Source organism: Myxocyprinus asiaticus, chromosome 26 (assembly GCF_019703515.2).
Source record: "Myxocyprinus asiaticus isolate MX2 ecotype Aquarium Trade chromosome 26, UBuf_Myxa_2, whole genome shotgun sequence".
Lineage (NCBI taxonomy): Eukaryota > Metazoa > Chordata > Actinopteri > Cypriniformes > Catostomidae > Myxocyprinus > Myxocyprinus asiaticus.
Window position 1 is genome coordinate 39253191 of NC_059369.1, and position 18299 is coordinate 39271489.

At 38.9% G+C, this 18299-nt stretch overlaps 1 protein-coding gene across 1 annotated transcript in view; it reads left to right on the top strand.

Annotated features, from left to right (window-relative positions):
- Window positions 1–18299, top strand: part of LOC127417113 (protogenin A-like) — a 48759-nt gene that overhangs the window by 22292 nt on the left and 8168 nt on the right. Inside the window, exons 6-10 of the mRNA XM_051656822.1 lie at window positions 119–278; window positions 3925–4172; window positions 6820–6984; window positions 7379–7684; window positions 9999–10190. Coding sequence (XP_051512782.1) covers window positions 119–278; window positions 3925–4172; window positions 6820–6984; window positions 7379–7684; window positions 9999–10190 — 1071 coding nt within the window. The remainder of the gene's footprint in view (window positions 1–118; window positions 279–3924; window positions 4173–6819; window positions 6985–7378; window positions 7685–9998; window positions 10191–18299) is intronic.

An 18299-nucleotide genomic window follows, 5' to 3' on the forward strand; every position in this document is an offset into this window, starting at 1 on the left:
ATATTCTAATATTTTTACTGTTTTAAACTGCTGAAGTTAACAGTAAGAACATGTTATGTAAAGTTACTCTTCAGATGGTACCTACTGTATATATATTTGTGTTGTTATTTCTGTGTAGCTCCCCCCTCTCTGGTGGAGTGGCCGGAGAGTGTGACTCGACCCAGGGCTGGTACCGCCCGCTTCGTGTGCGTGGCAGAGGGATTTCCATCCCCTCAGATCACCTGGCTGAAAAACGGAGAACCCATTCACTCAAACGGACGCATCAAGATGTACAACAGGTATTGACACCACCCACGTAAAGACGTCAACTTAACTAGTTTCCCAAACTCATGCTTTTGGTTGGGCCAGACACAGCAACACTGGCTGTGACCTAATGACGTGACTATTTTTTACGACCAGTGGAAGACAGGAACACAATCTTTATTTTTTCAATTACATTTGGTGGCACTAGTGACACAGGAATTACATACTTCACAATTAAATCAATATTGTGGCAAATAAAAAAATCAAAAATCAAATAATGAACTCTGTGGACACTTTCTGTAGTTCTGACAGAGTGTAATCCACAATAAAAGTGTGTTTATATTTGACTTTGCAGGAATTTGAGGCAAAGTATAGTATATAAGTTGAGAGCTACAGTATACCGGATGCTCAATCTGGCTTTAGTACACTGACGTTACTCAGGGCTTGAATTGCCTCATTTATCTGCTGGAAACTCTGTCGTGCTGAAATATTCAGCAGTCAGTTTCTTTGGTGGAATGAGAGAGGGTTAATTATTCAGTGCTCTGCTAATGATGTTTTAGTTGTTTTTCTCTTTGATTTTCCTCTAATTTGTTTCCTGTCTGTGTTTGTTATGTGACCCTGAAAGCAAAGGGGGTTGAACTAGAGCATGTTGAAATGGAAAGCATCTCTATAGCAAGTGTTAAAGAAGTTTGTAAAATGCCTTTTCAGTACTTCCATTTACAGTATAACTGTTAATGTACCAAAAAATCTGTTTACAAATGGGCTTCGTGAATCTCGGAAAAACAATTCCAGGTCACATTAAAACCCAAAAGATAACGAAAATAACTTATATTTTGCATTAGGAAAATGAAACCTATATTTGGAATATTTACATTTATTACTATTGTTATTACATATATCATTAGGGGTTTTAAGCACATTTTGCCCCCAAATTCTCTTAAACATAATGTGTCCAGACATTTTACTTTAGATTTTTTGGTAATTCCCATTATTATTAATGGTGATTCTCCTTTCTGTAATACAGTAATGTTTTAGGTCAAGTCATTTTTAATTGCATAGTGCTTTTTGCAATGCTCATTGTTTCAAAGCAGCTTCACAGGAAACCATTAAGGTCTTAAATGTCTTTAAAGGGATAGTTCACCCAAAAATTTAAATTATCTTATTATTTACTCACCCTGATGATATCCCAGGTGTGTATGACTTTCTTTCTTCATCAGAACACATTTGAAGAAAAAAATACATAAATATCTCAGCTCAGTAGGTCCTTAAAATGCAAGTGAATGGTGATTTCTCTTTTGAAGCTCCAAAAATCACAGACAGCCAGCATAAATGCCATCAATCATCGATTCAAGCGGTTAAATTAATGTCTTCTAAAGCGATACGATCACTTTTGGTGCAAAACAAATATCAATATTTAAGTACTTTTTTAACTATAAACCATCGCTTTCATTAGACTTCACGAGAGGGTGGAGTTTAAACGGTCTCTCATGTGATGTATTCTGTTGCCATGATACAGACATAATCTCACGTTCTCCTCTCGGTTGAGACATCCAGGATAAGTTCACAAACGCACCATTGTGAGTAAAGAAGCAGATAAATACAGATCTAAACCAAACCCAACGAAGCTTCCGTAAACAGCGCAGCCGGAAGGGCTGTGTCGCACGTGCGTCAGTCATTGCGTGTTTTAAATGCCAATGCAATTACGTCACACACGTGTACCGCTGCAGAACGGAAGCATGATTTAGAGTTAAAAAAGTATTTATCTTTTTCGCACCAAAAGTGATTGTATCACTTTAGAAGACATTGATTTAACAGGTGGTGTTGGGGGGCCTGGGTTGCTCAGCAAGTAAAGACACTGACTACCACACCTGGAGTCGCAAGTTCAAATCCAGGGCGTGCTGAGTGACTCCAGTCAGGCTTCCTAAGCAACCAATTGGCCCGGTTGCTAGGGTGGATAGAGTCACGTTGGGTTAGCCTCCTCATGGTCACCATAATGTGGTTCTCACTCTCGGTGGGGCGTGTGGTGAGTTGTGCATGGATGCCGCAGAGAATAGCGTGAGCCTCCACACACACTAGGTCTCCACGGTAAAACGCTCAACAAGCCTCAACTGACAGTCTCAGACGCAGAGGCAACTGAGACTCGTCCTCCACCACCCAGATTGAGGCGAGTCACTACACCACCACAAGGACTTAGAGCACATTGGGAATTGGGCATTCCAAATTGGGGAGAAAAAGGGAGAAAATCCCCAAAACAAAAATAGCTGGTGTTGTATGAATGACATTGATGCTGACTGTCTGTGATTTTTGGAGTTTCAAAAGAGAAATCACCATTCACTTGCATTTTAAGGACCTTCTGAGCTAAGATATTTTTCTATTTTTCTTCAAATGTGTTCTGATGAAGAAAGAAAGTCATACACACCTGGGATATCATGAGGGTGAGTAAATAATGAGAGAATTATCATTTTTGGGTGAACTATCCCTTTAAAGGGATAGTCCATCCTAGATGTGTATGATTTTTTTCTGCAGAACACAAATTAAGATTTGTAGAAGAATATCGCAGCTCTGTTGGTCCATTCAATGCAAGTGAATGGTGACCAGAAATCAGAAGGTCCAAATATCACATAATGGCATATAATGGCAATAAATATTATCCATATGACTTCAGTACTTAAATCCACAAACCAAAGATAGAACAAACCAAAATATAACTTTTTCACTGTACATTTTGCAATGGCAGTCTCTAGGCACGGTCATGATTTCAAGCTCGATTACACTTCCTAGTGCTTGACGCATGTGCCGAGCTCTAGGTGCACTATAGGAAGCGTAATTGAGTTTGAAATAGTGATCGCCAAGGAGACTGCTGTCAAAATTTATAGTGAAAAAGGAATTACATTTTGGTCTGTTCTCTCCCAGAATAGATTGGTGCATAGAGGCGTATTTATTACTTTTATGTTGCCTTTATGAGATGTTTGGACCTTCAGAGTTCTGGCCACCATTCACTTGCATTGTATGGACCCACAGAGCTGAAATATTCTTCTAAAAATCTTCATCTGTGTTCAGTAGAAGAAAGAAAGTCATACACATCTGGGATGGCATGAGGGTGAGTAAATGATGAGAGAATTTTCATTTTTGGGTGAACTATTTATTCTTTTAAGCTCCCAGTGAGTTTGCCAATGGTGACTGTGGCAAGGAAAAAACTCCATAAGATGTTTTTTTAGTGGAGAGAAAAAAATAGCTGGCATAACAATAAATAAAGTATGTCTAATGCAAGTCATGTGTTCATTGAATAGATTAAATAATGCAATTTTTCAAAATGTTACTAAGACAAGATTTTAAACTGCATTACTCTATTACAGCAAAAAATACTGTAATACAATATATTTGTTTATTTAAATAAGCTGAAATTAAAAGCAGTACTACAAAGACTTGCATATATTTTTAGAATTGAAATAATATGTCATTATTTTTTGCATTACAGTAATGAAGGCTGTTCTTAGTAATTCTAAATAATAAATAAAATAGACTTCATTGGCTTTCTGGAAAATATAATATTTATATCATATTTCTTTCTTTTGAAAGGAATCCTTTTTTCCATGACCTGGACAAAAGTCAATGTGTATGCACGCAGCACCTGAATAAAGTTTTATTTTCATCATGAAAAAAACTTGTTTGTTTTCGCAGTAAACTGGTGATAAACCAGATCATTCCAGAGGATGACGGTATATACCAGTGTCAAGCGGAAAATGAGCAGGGTTCAGTTCTGGCCATGGCTCGTCTGATCGTAGTAATGTCTGACAACCGACCGAGCGCGCCCAGAAATGTTTGTGCCGATACTGTCTCAAGTTCAGCCATCTTGCTGGCTTGGGAAAGGCCGATGTACAACTCAGACAAAGTCATCGCTTACTCTGTGCACTACATGAAGGCAGAAGGTGAGTGCCAAACTCGACACTGAATTTCTGTTATCCATACACAAATATAACTGTTGTTTTAGTTTGAAACACAATTGTAGAACTAACTAGATTTTTACAATTTTGGAAGAAAATGTGAGTGTTATTTGCCCATGTAGAACATGCCACCATGATGCCAGGGCAGGGGTTGGCAACCTTTTTGACATGGAGTGCCATTTTTTATTTTCCTAGTTAATGGCTGTGCTGACGAAAATGTTTCTATTTTGCATTGTTCTATTTTAAACGTTGATTTTCATTACAAATTATATTATCAGCATAACCGTTTGAGTGAAAAATCTTGCATGTGAATTTTCACAGAGCATCTTGTGAAAGAGCTTTAATGATTGAAAACCTGTCCTTTTGTACAAAATGAGTTAACACAAATTTGCTTATTTGATTACCGATCACGAAATTGTGTGTAATCTTAAATATTTCTTATATTATGTCACTGTAATCATGTAATCACTAGCACGCAAGCAACAGCAAGAGAGGAGCAGTCTATTTTATTTATAAGAAGTTTTTCACACCAGCATTCCTATCTACATCTTGATGTAATCCTTCCTCATTATCACGCAGCATATTTTCATCAATTTTCGCAAGCCATTCGCGCATCACAAGCCGGTCAACTATTTAGCCCTTTTCGGTGAATCGCACCTGCAAAATCCTAAAACTTCATTTCCAGGTTTAATTTATATTTTGAATAGACTCGATGTGGGTTTATATTTTCTCTTTTAATCATTTAATGTAATTTTGAGTGTGACTATGGTTTAAGGACGGTGTACCTGTATGCTGGGTTGGAAATCTCAAGGATTAATAGTGGTGTTTTCCTTATTACATCATGTTTTGTTCTGAAAGCTAAAAGAAACAAATGAAACACAGAATGTAGGCTGTCATCCGAGCAGCCTGACCAAAGCAAAGTGGGCGCGTTTACTCGCTCGATTAACCGAAAGTGAAGCGCTGCTGGCTCATGATGCACGAATGGCTTGCACGCGCTGTACGAGTCCGTTGGGTATACTGCAGACTTGTCACATTTTAACTTTTTGTTTATCCTTCCATTCAGCTCATGAAAACACACTGCGTGATCATGAGGAAGGATTACATCAAGATGTAGATTAGAATGCAGGTGCAGAATTTCAAATAAATAAAATAGTCTACTTATTTCTCGTCGTTGCTGGCGTGCCGTCCCCTGTGCTAGGGTGATTTGGGTGGTTGCAAGGGTGTTCTTCTGAGTGGTTTCTGGCTGCTAGATATGGCTCAGGTCCCTCCTTCAATGTCTGTCATATTTTTTGCCCATTTTATTATACTTCAGACAAAAATCGTAAGTTTGATTGCTGAGAAAAGTGAAGCACACCTCTCTTAACCAGCTTTGTTTGGCACAGGAATCCAGTTAATTCTAAAATACTGTTGACTATGTAAAAACGAATAAAAACTGTGTGGGAACATCTCTTCCTCTCTATTCATGTCATCTTGTTTTCTTGTGAGTTCCTATTGTGAATTTGCCAATGAAAGGGCTGAAAAAGTAACTTTTGACAGAAATATCGAGAGTCGTTTGTCCAAAACATTTACTATTGAAATCCTTTGACAATAATTGCTTTTGAGAAAGTCGTCCAAAAACAACACCTGCCTGCCTGTGTGGAGAAAAAGTGAAAAGAATGAGAAGTCAAAAAGGAACAATGTGCCTGAATAGTGTGAAATCTTCAACATTTTGTCGGTTGTACTTGGATTTGTATGTTCCAAGGAGTCCTTGAGAATTCCAGGCCATATAGCAGAATAAAGAATAGGCATAGAGAAAGAATACATACTGCATCTGCTCTGGAGGGCAAAAAACATCGGAAGTCTTTGAAAAAAGGGGCTAATTATCCTGCATGTTAGAGGGTCTTAATCTTGCCCTAAAGAGGTTTATGGGGGAGGGGGTTTCGCCTCCGTACGTCAAAGTCTGCTGTGTGGCCATTCAACATCAGAACAAGGCCTTTTTCTGTTGACGGTTGAGGATTTTGTTTATTGGGTCAGAAATTCAGTTGGGGCTCAATGCTTGTGAGTGTTCCTTTTATTTTAATATCCTAATATGGGCTAATTAAAGTGCAGTGGATCTGTGGGAAAAGCAGCAGGTGGAATTTGGCTTTAGTTGTGTTGATAAAGCAGGTAATTAAACGAAGCATGGCCTTGTTGATTGAGTGGGCATGTTTCTTTTATAATGGCTCTGGATTTTGAATAGCCACACAGACTCGTAGAAAAGACTTGATGGATTTACATGAAGAAGTGCAACAACCATGTATTTATGCACTAAGCAATGTGTGAGGTCACTTAGCCATTGGAAAGAAGAACCAGAAATAAGACATCTTTAATAACTCAGTTGTTTCTCCTAGACTGTAATTAAAACTGAGATTAAATGGAGACGTTTTCAAGTCTCCTGCTTCTCAGGTTTTTCTCCTGAAAAAAAAAAAAAGATCCCAGTAATCTCATGTGTGTCTCCACTAGAGCTTTAGAAGAGATCTCAAGAATGTCTCAAGCTGTGCGCAGATTTGCAAAAATATCAAAGTCTGCAATCAAAAGTTGTCTATCTAATTTTCTCATCAGATTCTTCCAAGAGCAAATTATCTGAGCTTTGCTATACGCATTGTCCCAACAGGTCTAAATAATGAGGAGTACCAGATTGTTATCGGTAACGACACCACCCGGTACATCATAGATGACCTGGAGGCGGGGCGGAACTACACATTTTATATCGTAGCATACATGCCCATGGGTGCCAGTCGCATGTCTGACCATGTCATACAGCAAACACTAGAGGATGGTGAGTAGCGAATGGTACTTGTTTGTTCCAGGATGGTGGACTGCCATGGATGATGTTTTATGCTGTACTTTACCAGGGGATACAAAGTTTCTGTCTTCAAAGACAGCATGAAATCAAAAATAGATAATAATTTACCTTGAACCATAAGTCATAATTTAGTTTTTCATTATAATTTTCCATGCTTACTGTGACCGTTAAAATTACAGTACCTTTAATACTTCTGTATGAAAATGACTTCCTCTTCACATGGGAAATGAGTTACAATGTGGGTTTGTGGGTTTGCTGTCGGGTCAAATATAGTATGGAATTTATCAATGCAATTTGCTATTAAATAAATTTTACTTCTCATAATTTCTCTCTTAATGTTCTCTCTCCCTCTCTCTTTATATTTCAGTTCCCTTGCGTGCCCCTGAGTTGAGTCTCACTAGTCAGAGTCCGAGTGATATTCATGTGTCGTGGCAGCCCCTGTCTCATAAACTGAGTCGCGGTCGTGTGTCTGCGTACCGTCTGTCATACAGAACAAGCACAGAAGAAGCAGTGTCCCAACTGGAGCTGTCAGGGCACAGAACCCATCACCTCCTGGAGGGTCTCCAGCCTGACACCACCTATCTGCTCCGTATCGCTGCAACGACCAGCGTGGGCTGGGGCGAGCCGTCTGCCTGGACGTCACACAGAACGCCCAAAGCTTCCAGAACCAAAGGTATCTATCTATCATCTATCTATCTATCTATCTATCTATCTATCTAACTATCTATCTAACATCCATTAGGGGTGTAACGATCCATCATCGATCTGGATCGATGCATCGATCTATTTGTATTTTTTTTTTTAAAGATGCACCTTTATTTTAATGCTCTAATGCCAGCCACATAATATCGTATTATCGACTGCAGGCCCCTGAATCGAATCAAAATCGTATTGTGGCAGACTTTGAGGTATCGGCAAACATCGGATCGCTGGCTAAGAGAATCGATACAAGATCGTATTGTGATGAAACTGGCGATTTACACCTCTATCATCCATCCATCTATCCATCTATCTATCTGTCTGTCTTTCTGTCTATCTATCTATCTATCATCCATCCATCTATCTGTCTGTCTGTAGGTCTTTCTGCCTATCCATCCATCTATCCATCCATCCATCCATCCATCCTTCCATCTATCTTCCATCCATCCATCCATTAATCTAAATATCTATCCATCCATCCGTCCGTCTGTCTGTCTATCTGACTGTCTGTCTGTCTGTCTATCTATCTATCTATCTATCTGTCTGTCTGTCCGTCCATCCGTCCGTGTGTCTGTCTCTCTATTCCATCCATCCATCCATTCATTGAATCTTCCATTATGTAAAATTTAAAATCCTGCAACACACATGCTTTAAAAAAAAAAAAAAAGAAAGAAAAAAAAAGATTAGAGCGAATGCTGCTTTCTCTCCCTTTGTTTTGAGATCATAATCTTTTTAAAGCATTGCATTTGTTACAGTGCGATCTTTGACCCTCCTTCTCATCCACATTGGAAAGGCTTTAGTCATGGTTTAGAAAGCAAGAGCTGCGGGGCTGCACAGCCTTTTACGTACCAGCCAGTAGATCTCCAGTTCTTCAGTTCAGCCTCTGCTCACATATCAAACTCTGTCAGGCAGAAAAGTGAGATCTACGGGAACGTACTTTGTTAGATTGCTGTGGTTAAATTTAATGCCTACAAAGATACACTTGAACCACAGGAAACTCTGCAGGAGTGGGTTTAATTAAGCATGAAGTGATTTAAACCTGGAGATGCTCCTGTAAGGTCCCATCTCATGTGCACTTGAGAGATTCATAGGTGCAGTTGTGACCGATAAATCTTGATGATTTGTTCTCCTGAGGTTGCAGGGCTGCTGTGTACTGTGCTTCAAGATTTGCTGGACTTTTAGTGATTTTGAAAGCATTCCTCACACACAGAAACTGTGGCAGGGAACAGTGCTAATGCTAACACAATAACCACCACCACAATAAACGAGATCTCTTTAATACCTCTTGTATCTATACCGGTAGTTATTTCTCATAGACAGCATTGAGATTTAGTGGAGACTTTCCAAAGTCTGCTTCTCAGATGTTTCTCCTGAGAGAAAGACCCCAGTAATCTCACACATGTCTCCTGTAGTGTTTCAGAAGAGATCTCAAGAATGTCTCAAACTGTGCTCAGATTTGCCAAGATAACAAAGTCTGCAATCTATAGTCAGAGATCTCAATATGAACTCAAAGATTTCTCATCAAATTCTCTCAAGATCAAGTGTTCTGAGTTATGCTGTCCATATTCATTTTATTCTTCTATACCTTTACTGTATTTCAACGATGGTCTCATTTACTGTATGTCTAATTTGTCTCCTTAGTTAAAGGTGCACGCAGTAATTTGTTTCTCCATTAAAAACGTTTTACTCCTAAAGAAATGAATTGTAATTTTGAAACATATGTATAAAATCATGACTGCTCACATGAGATGAGGACTCTAGTCATATCAGTAACTGTATAAAAGCTGTTTTATTTTACATGGGGCAGGGACATCCTCATGGGGCTGCCATTTTAGAATCACATGACCAGCTGAAAACATCTTTTTATTGGACACTTTCAGTCTTGGATTAAATTAATAATGGCTGATTGTGAATAGTGTATTTCTACAATGACATCTGTTACTGAATTGATTTTGATTTTGCTTCATCCACATTACTAGGTGTCACTGTAAGTCCATGATGACACAAGCAAAACTGAGTGCACCTTTAATTTTCAGAGAAAAATATGACACAAGGTTGACTCCATTATGTCTAATGAGCACTAAAAGAACAACCTCTGAGCAAAAATATTCTCTGGGTGATCATGCAATCCAAAATTATGACCACAAGGGAGTTTTTTAAGTGAGAAAATAAACAGCCTGATATAAAAACTTTTTTTAATGGTGCAGTGACTTGTTCATGAGTGAGATTTAAGATTGGATGATGTGAACGTCTGTTTGTGATTGCCTGTTTATTTTTTTCTCCCACAGTACCCCTGGCACCAGAGCTGCAGTTAGATACTCTGAACTGCACTACGATCGTGGTACGTTGGCATCTCCCAGTGGGCAGCACTACCACTGGACTGCAAGGCTACAAACTTTCATACCATGAGGAAAGCCAACCAGACGGACCCCTGACCCAGATACCCCCACAACACCGCCAGCACATCATTGGAGGCCTGGGTGAGTATACAATACATGAAGTATCTATCTATCTCTCTGTCTCTCTCTCTGTCCATTCTCATGGCTCTTCCTGTATCAGAGAGGTCATTAGAACATGACACCAAAAAAACCAGCAGAATTTTGGAGCAGATACTGTACGTAGATTTAGACACTTTTATTACCTATTGACTTAGTTGTGGCATCCCCCCATCAAAGGTCTTGAAATGAACAGGCCAGTGGTTTACCAAGAACAAAAGCATTAAAGTGTTATTCAGATATGTAGATTTGTGGCTTTTCTCCCTAAATGACCACACCCCTTTGACCTTTGACCTCTGACCCTGCCTTCCTGTTACCTAAAAGCTGGATAGTGCGGTGGTCTTCCCATGAGTCCCTGGTGTGGTCGCCCTCTCTTGCCCCAAAAGGTCAGTTTCATCTGGGCCTTTAGTGGTCAGTGGTGGCCATGAATGCCATCCCACAATGCTTTGCTTGACCAGTGGCCATCTGTGGCCGTAGAGAGGTCAGACAGCTGGTCAACAGCTGATATTCAAATCAACCTGAATTGGTCCCAGTATTTGCGTAAGTGTTATTCAAAATAACCCTCATCTGCTGATTGGATATTGGTTTAATGTGTCCGATGATGATGTGACTTGAGCAGAACTCTCCATTTGCTCTCCATTTAGTCTAATTCTCAATGGTGTCTAGGAGAAATAACTGAGAAATTAAAGAGGCAAGCACGTTATTACAACTCTTACCATAAATACTTGACAATTTAAATATTATATAATTATTTTGCACATTACAGTAATGAAAATGTTTGGAGGAAATGTGCTTAGTTGTCATGACAATAATGTCACAATGCCCAAAAATTTCTTTCTTTTTGATTTTGAGGTGAAATACGGCCTGGACATATTCTTTACAGGTTTCGTGAGATCCACCCTTAAACATGATTTATACTGTATTCATAAAGACATGCTGCTCGGATGAGTCTATTCATTAGGGGTGTGGATGTGTCTCATGGTGAGTTTATGGCGTATCAGTCCAGAGGAGGTGAAAGAGGAGCAGAGAATGTTAGGAAAGAAAGAGGAGCTGTTGTGTGGGGGGTTTATGGTGTGTTTTATGATTGCAGTGGGACAGAATGTGGGATGAGACGGCACTTCAAAGCTCCTTATACAATGCTTTAACGCCCCCATCCACACAAACACACAAACTTACTCACACTCTCTTTCTTTCTCACACACTCAGCATGTTGACATGCACTTTAAAAGTTCTATTTCAGTCGGACCAAAACAATGATTCATCTTTTTAAAATGTAAATGTTTTAGTTTGACTGAAATCGTACCAGTCCGATTTTTTCAAAGTGGGACTAACAGACCTAGAAACTGCAATTGTAGCTCAGCTTCATCCAGCATATATACACGTTAATCAATCTACAATTGGTCTTGGTGTTGTACACATGCATGCTTCGAAAAACAGAGGTGATGTGCGACAGGTATTTCAAACTTCCTCAACTGACGTACTTCCTTCAAATTCATTACATTTTTTGTTGTATTGTTGTTTATTGTTTATTGTTTATTTCCATATTAATGAACATAAGCCTATCATTGGCCTACAGTGTACAGCAGTCAATTTTGCTATTGAATTTGTCAGTCCGTCCGAGATGGACGTATTATAAGGACTTTTAGAAGGACTCTTCAATGTACAAATGCGTCAGATGGACGTTTTTGGAGCGTCTCACTTTGGTTGCGTTGCGTCATAAACAGCGTTTTAGGTCACTGTGTCAAGTTAAACATATTTTGAAACAAAGTAAAACACCTCTGCATTCGGAATTGCACTCTGTCCAGCTGTGTTTGAACATTCTCATCTTGTGCTGTTGCTAGTGTCAAATGGGCCTATGTGTGGTTTGTTGTCTGTACAGCTGCTCGTTGCCTATAGACCTTATTCACTCTAGCGCCATCTTTGATTTTTAATGGGAATGACAATGAGGCTGTGAAGGATAGACATACAGTCTCTTCAGTGGCTGTACTGCAGTTTGTTTTTGGATTGTTCCGTGGACAAAACAGATAAAATATCTGTCCAAGAACATTCAGCATACAAAGATCTCCAGACAACATGAGTTGTGGAAAATCAGATGTGATCTAAGAGCTTTATACAGCTATATACCGTTCTTGCCATTGATGAGATGGTAAGTATATCCTTCACAGCCTCATTGTCATTCCCATTAAAAATCAAAGATGGCACTAGCATGAAAAAGGTCTATTCAGCTGGAGTTTCGCCTACTGCCCCCTGCTGAACACAAGTAGTACTTCAAGCTTGAATTTATGAGATTGGTAGAAATTTTCCCTATAATGGTATACAGGTGCATCTCAATAAATTAGAATGTCGTGGAAAAGTTCATTTATTTCAGTAATTCAACTCAAATTGTGAAACTCGTGTATTAAATAAATTCAGTGCACACAGACTGATGTAGTTTAAGTCTTTGGTTCTTTTAATTGTGATGATTTTGGCTCACATTTAACAAAAACCCACCAATTCACTATCTCAAAAAATTAGAATACATCATAAGACCAATAAAAAAAACATTTTTAGTGAATTGTTGGCCTTCTGGAAAGTATGTTCATTTACTGTATATGTACTCAATACTTGGTAGGGGCTCCTTTTGCTTTAATTACTGCCTCAATTCGGCATGGCATGGAGGTGATCAGTTTGTGGCACTGCTGAGGTGGTATGGAAGCCCAGGTTTCTTTGACAGTGGCCTTCAGCTCATCTGCATTTTTTGGTCTCTTGTTTCTCATTTTCCTCTTGACAATACCCCATAGATTCTCTATGGGGTTCAGGTCTGGTGAGTTTGCTGGCCAGTCAAGCACACCAACACCATGGTCATTTAACCAACTTTTGGTGCTTTTGGCAGTGTGGGCAGGTGCCAAATCCTGAAAATGAAATCAGCATCTTTAAAAAGCTGGTCAGCAGAAGGAAGCATGAAGTGCTCCAAAATTTCTTGGTAAACGGGTGTAGTGACTTTGGTTTTCAAAAAACACAATGGACCAACACCAGCAGATGACATTGCACTCCAAATCATCACAGACTGTGGAAACTTAACACTGGACTTCAAGCAACTTGGGCTATGAGCTTCTCCACCCTTCCTCCAGACTCTAGGACCTTGGTTTCCAAATGAAATACAAAACTTGCTCTCATCTGAAAAGAGGACTTCGGAACACTGGGCAACAGTCCAGTTCTTCTCCTCCTTAGCCCAGGTAAGACGCCTCTGACGTTGTCTGTGGTTCAGGAGTGGCTTAACAAGAGGTATACGACAACTGTAGCCAAATTCCTTGACATGTCTGTGTGTGGTGGCTCTTGATGCCTTGACCCCAGCCTCAGTCCATTCCTTGTGAAGTTCACCCAAATGCTTGAATCGATTTTGCTTGACAATCATAAGGTTGCGGTTCTCTCGGTTGGTTGTGCATCTTTTTCTTCCACACTTTTTCCTTCCACTCAACTTTCTGTTAACATGCTTGGATACAGCACTCTGTGAACAGCCAGCTTCTTTGGCAATGAATGTTTGTGGCTTACCCTCCTTGTGAAGGGTGTCAATGATTGTCTTCTGGACAACTGTCAGATCAGCAGTCTTCCCCATGATTGTGTAGCCTAGTGAACCAAACTGAGAGACCATTTTGAAGGCTCAGGAAACCTTTGCAGGTGTTTTGAGTTGATTAGCTGATTGGCATGTCACCATATTCTAATTTTTTGAGATAGTGAATCGGTGGGTTTTTGTTAAATGTGAGCCAAAATCATCACAATTAAAAGAACCAAAGACTTAAACTACATCAGTCTGTGTGCACTGAATTTATTTAATACACGAGTTTCACAATTTGAGTTGAATTACTGAAATAAATGAACTTTTCCACGACATTCTAATTTATTGAGATGCACCTGTATATATATATATATATATATATATATATATATATATATATATATATATATATATATAATTATTATTATTATTATTATTATTATTATTCAGCATCTCGCGCAGGAGTGTTGTGTTTTTTAGACACCGCGTCAAGTTAAAAGAACTTTTAAAATTGCATCTTGTGACACCTGCGATCTGTTCTATTCGTTGTTCTGCGTCTAGCTCGTTTAACGCAAGCATGTGTTCGGTCTGAACGGCTCCTTAGACATGACTCTTTCCTTGAAAGTCATGCTGCTTTTTCCCCTGACTTTTACCACTTATGATATTTAGTGCTCTGTGGAGGTGAGGGTCCCTACAGTCATTGCCAGGGGTTATGGCCTCTAATGCTTACCCTTTAATTAAAACAGAGCGTTTTCATTAATATCCATGAGAGCTGACCTCAGAGAAGTGTATGTGGCATTTATGCATTGATTTTTCCCTCTCATGTATGAGTGTCAGATAATGAGTTATGAGGTTGTGCGGAGTGCTCTGATTGGTGGAGATCTCATATGAGACGCCCATTAAAGTGACACTTTACATACAGTATGACTGGCATTTCTTCAACATATTTTTGGACTCTAACTCTAGTTATCACTCTAGCTTACTTTTTTAACTACTGTAAATTGCTTAAGAAATTTGACTGCAAATTATGTGAGATGGGTATGTGTCTTGTAGATACTATAGCTTAAGGCTTTGCAGCACACTTACTGTATATGTCTGTTTATGAATGTGTTCTTTGTAAGTTGTGTACTGTAGCCTTAGGGTGTTAAAGCATCTGTGAGAGTGTGTTTCTGCATTTAGAAACATTATGGGATGCTTGCTGTCAGGCAGAAGATGAATTTCTACAGGATTTAAAGTGAAGTTTAACCCTTGACCACAAAAACAACAGAAGAACACATTGTTTCTGGACAGCAGAAATAGCTCAAAATGTGTGTGTGGTAAAATCTCACGGCCTGTTTAAGGCAGGAGACCAAAAAAAGTAGATTTATTGGTCAGCACAGAGCTGAGAGCCCGCAAGTACAAAAACAATCCACACCCTCATAATATGCACCAGATCTAGAGCTATTTATTTAGCATTATTACTCTTCTCTGGAATACTAAATTCTGATTGGTCAGTCGCAACATTCTGTGGTCAAATTGGTTTGCATAATGAGCGCTAAACTGTATATTTGACCATTGTCACAAGCAAGCGATTTCCTAAATCATGCCACGCTCTGTTTTTTCTCACATAATAAAATAATTTCTCCTCAGATCAGTATTTCATGTACTTCTATGTATTTATTTGGCAAGTAGCCTTGTAACACTTGGAATATCTCCATTGTGTCGAAGTCCTGATAGCTGACTCTGCATTATAACTTACTGTACTTATACTGGTTTAGCTTCCAGAATTGGCCACACATTTTGGATTGTAAACGCACACGTGTATATGTGTGGTTGTATGTTTTTGTCCTGTACGTACGCTCCTCCCAGAACCGCTTTGCAGGATTTGACTTGCCCAGATTCCATGTCAGAGGTCACGACACAGATGTCAAACCCCTCCTCTCTCTCTGCCTCTCTCTTAGTGTGTGGTTAATATCTCGGGGCTATTGTAGGCTACCGCAGGGATATTGATGTTCGTAGTGAGTTTAGGGTTTGGGGGGGTCTCTTGTTTCTGTCAACTTCATTCTCATTTAGACACATTGTCTAAAGCCATCAACGAGCATATACCTATATAAATTTGTTTTTATCAAGTAAGTTTAGATTTTTTCAAAGCATCAGCCCTGCTGTTTTTATTTTACAGTGTCTGTTGTCTCTCTTTCATGTTTAAGTTTTATTCTTGTTTTTGGACTCTTAAATCGCATAGGCTGTACTCTCTTCAAGATTTGAAGTCTCATTTTTGTCTCACTCCCCCTCTCCAAATACTTTCTTTATCTTTGTGTCTCTCTAAATGTTGATGGCCTGGAGAAAGAGCCCTGACTTGTGTGCCTGACCTCTGACCTCTGACCTCCAGATTCTTTAGGAGTTTTATCTGAGAGTGAACCTTGACCCCTGACTGGCTCCACTGAGACTCTTTAGAGTTGTGGATCTGTAAGACACTTTTTACCCAGTCGACCAATCACAACAGGGCTGCCTATTTGACCCCGCCTCCTTAATGACTTCTCCAAGGCTGTGTTCAGAATAGCACACTACCATTTCACCTTACAAAGCCAGAATGCGGTAACTACGGCAACATTTAAACTTTACGTTTCTCATACTATTTTTTTAAAATAGTTTGCAGTATACAGTGTAAACTGTGCAGTGTGCTAGTATTCCATTCTGAACACAGCCCTAGATCTCTGTAGTATTTATTCAACAATATCAACTCTATGTTTTGATTGATCAGTCCCAATTCACCTGCAAACTTTAGCTCAAGGATGTGCCATCAGTTTTGAAGGACACATTCTATCCAATCCATACCAGTAAAAATCAAATGCTTGATTGGTCTTTTAACCCCAAAAACAACCCTTTAACCCCATAATCTGATCATAGTTGATCAGCGTCTGTCATTGTTTCTATGTAACAGTAATTAGGCAGTTGACAAGACATGTCAAGCGGTGACTGCTGTGTGGCATGCTAAACTTCGTGTTTTTATGAGCTCATAATAATTGAGAGACTAAAGCACATGGAATATTTGTAAAAAAACAATTATGTATTATTAGTGCCTTTTATAATTTACATACATTTGTCATTGTCACTCAGGACCTTTTTATATGTAAAAAGTGAAATATTGAGCAGTTACAGCTTCTGAAAATGTACACTTTGATATCAAAGAAAAATCTTAAAATGTATTTTTCAACTACACAATTACAAACACTTAGAATTTAGGATTTGACTGTACAAAACTGAACCACAGAACACTTAAACACATAGCCAATGAGGTATATTGAATACATTAATATTATTCTCACAATTCTGTGCTGTCTAGCGGCATCATGTGGCAAAAATAAACACCACAGGACAATTCCCTCAATTCACTTTAAAGTATTTTTACTCCCTCAAAGTTGATTTTGCTTACTAGTTTCTTACTGTTTACTGTACTTAATCTCATCATGGCCATTGCTGATGTCACTCCAACAGAAGGATGTAACCAAATACTAAGACTGCAGAAACCAAATGCAAACTTTGATGAAACGGTCATTCAAAAACTCATACTGACCACAATTCTGAACATTGGTGGGGACTATAGGGATGTGTCCAAACTTAATGTCTTATGGTGGTTATGACCCTATTCTGACCATATAAAATAATATTTTGCTGGAATTTTAATTTGCATTGTCATTGATCTGTACTTTTTGGGCAGTAACAGGAAAAATTGTGTTTAAACTGAAATTATCTGGACAGAATGACAACAAAGATGATTAGAATTGTCAGATTTAGTAGTTTACAGCTGGGCTAAATTTAAGGGATATTTCAGCAAAAAAAAAAAAAAAAAAGAATAAATTCTTTCATTTTTACTCACCGTCATGTTGTTCACCCGTATGACTTTCTCTTTTCCATTTAATGGTAATACAAAATGAGATGTTAAGCAGAATGTAAGTGACTGACAGCCACAGTTACCATTTTCAAAGAAAGCGATATGGGTTTGTAACCACATGAAGATGAGTAAATGATGACAGAATTTTCATTTTTGGGTGAACTATCCCTTTAAATTTAAACTTCATGGAAATGCAGTATCTGATTATTTTCCCAGTTAGGGTCATAGGAAGATATTTGGTAGAGAATATACTTGGATTAAAAGGTTTTGTGTTATTGTAGTTTTTTTAAATAATGCATTGCTGTGACTTGGTGTCTTATTCACAGCTTGAGTGTCATTTGAATATCTAGAAATGAGCTCAGGTGGGCTAGTCATAACTTTGCTTTGCTGCTCAGCAGCCTGGGATCAATTTCTGATCAGTTATCAATATTTCTATCGGTCAGATGTTCCTGTGATTGATGAGGTTGTGCTTTTGGCCATACGACTGACCTTTCTGTGTCTGTCTGTGTTTCCCATGACTTTTGGGTCTTTGATTTGACCTCTGTGTGCCTGCTGTGAATGGGATGAGACCAGTGTTCAGTGTTCAGCCGTGGTGGTGGGGGGGGGTTAAAGCTGATGGATGACGGATGAGTGAACAGATTGGGGGATGGACAAAGGACAGTGCTCACAAACTCACTGACCAGCACCT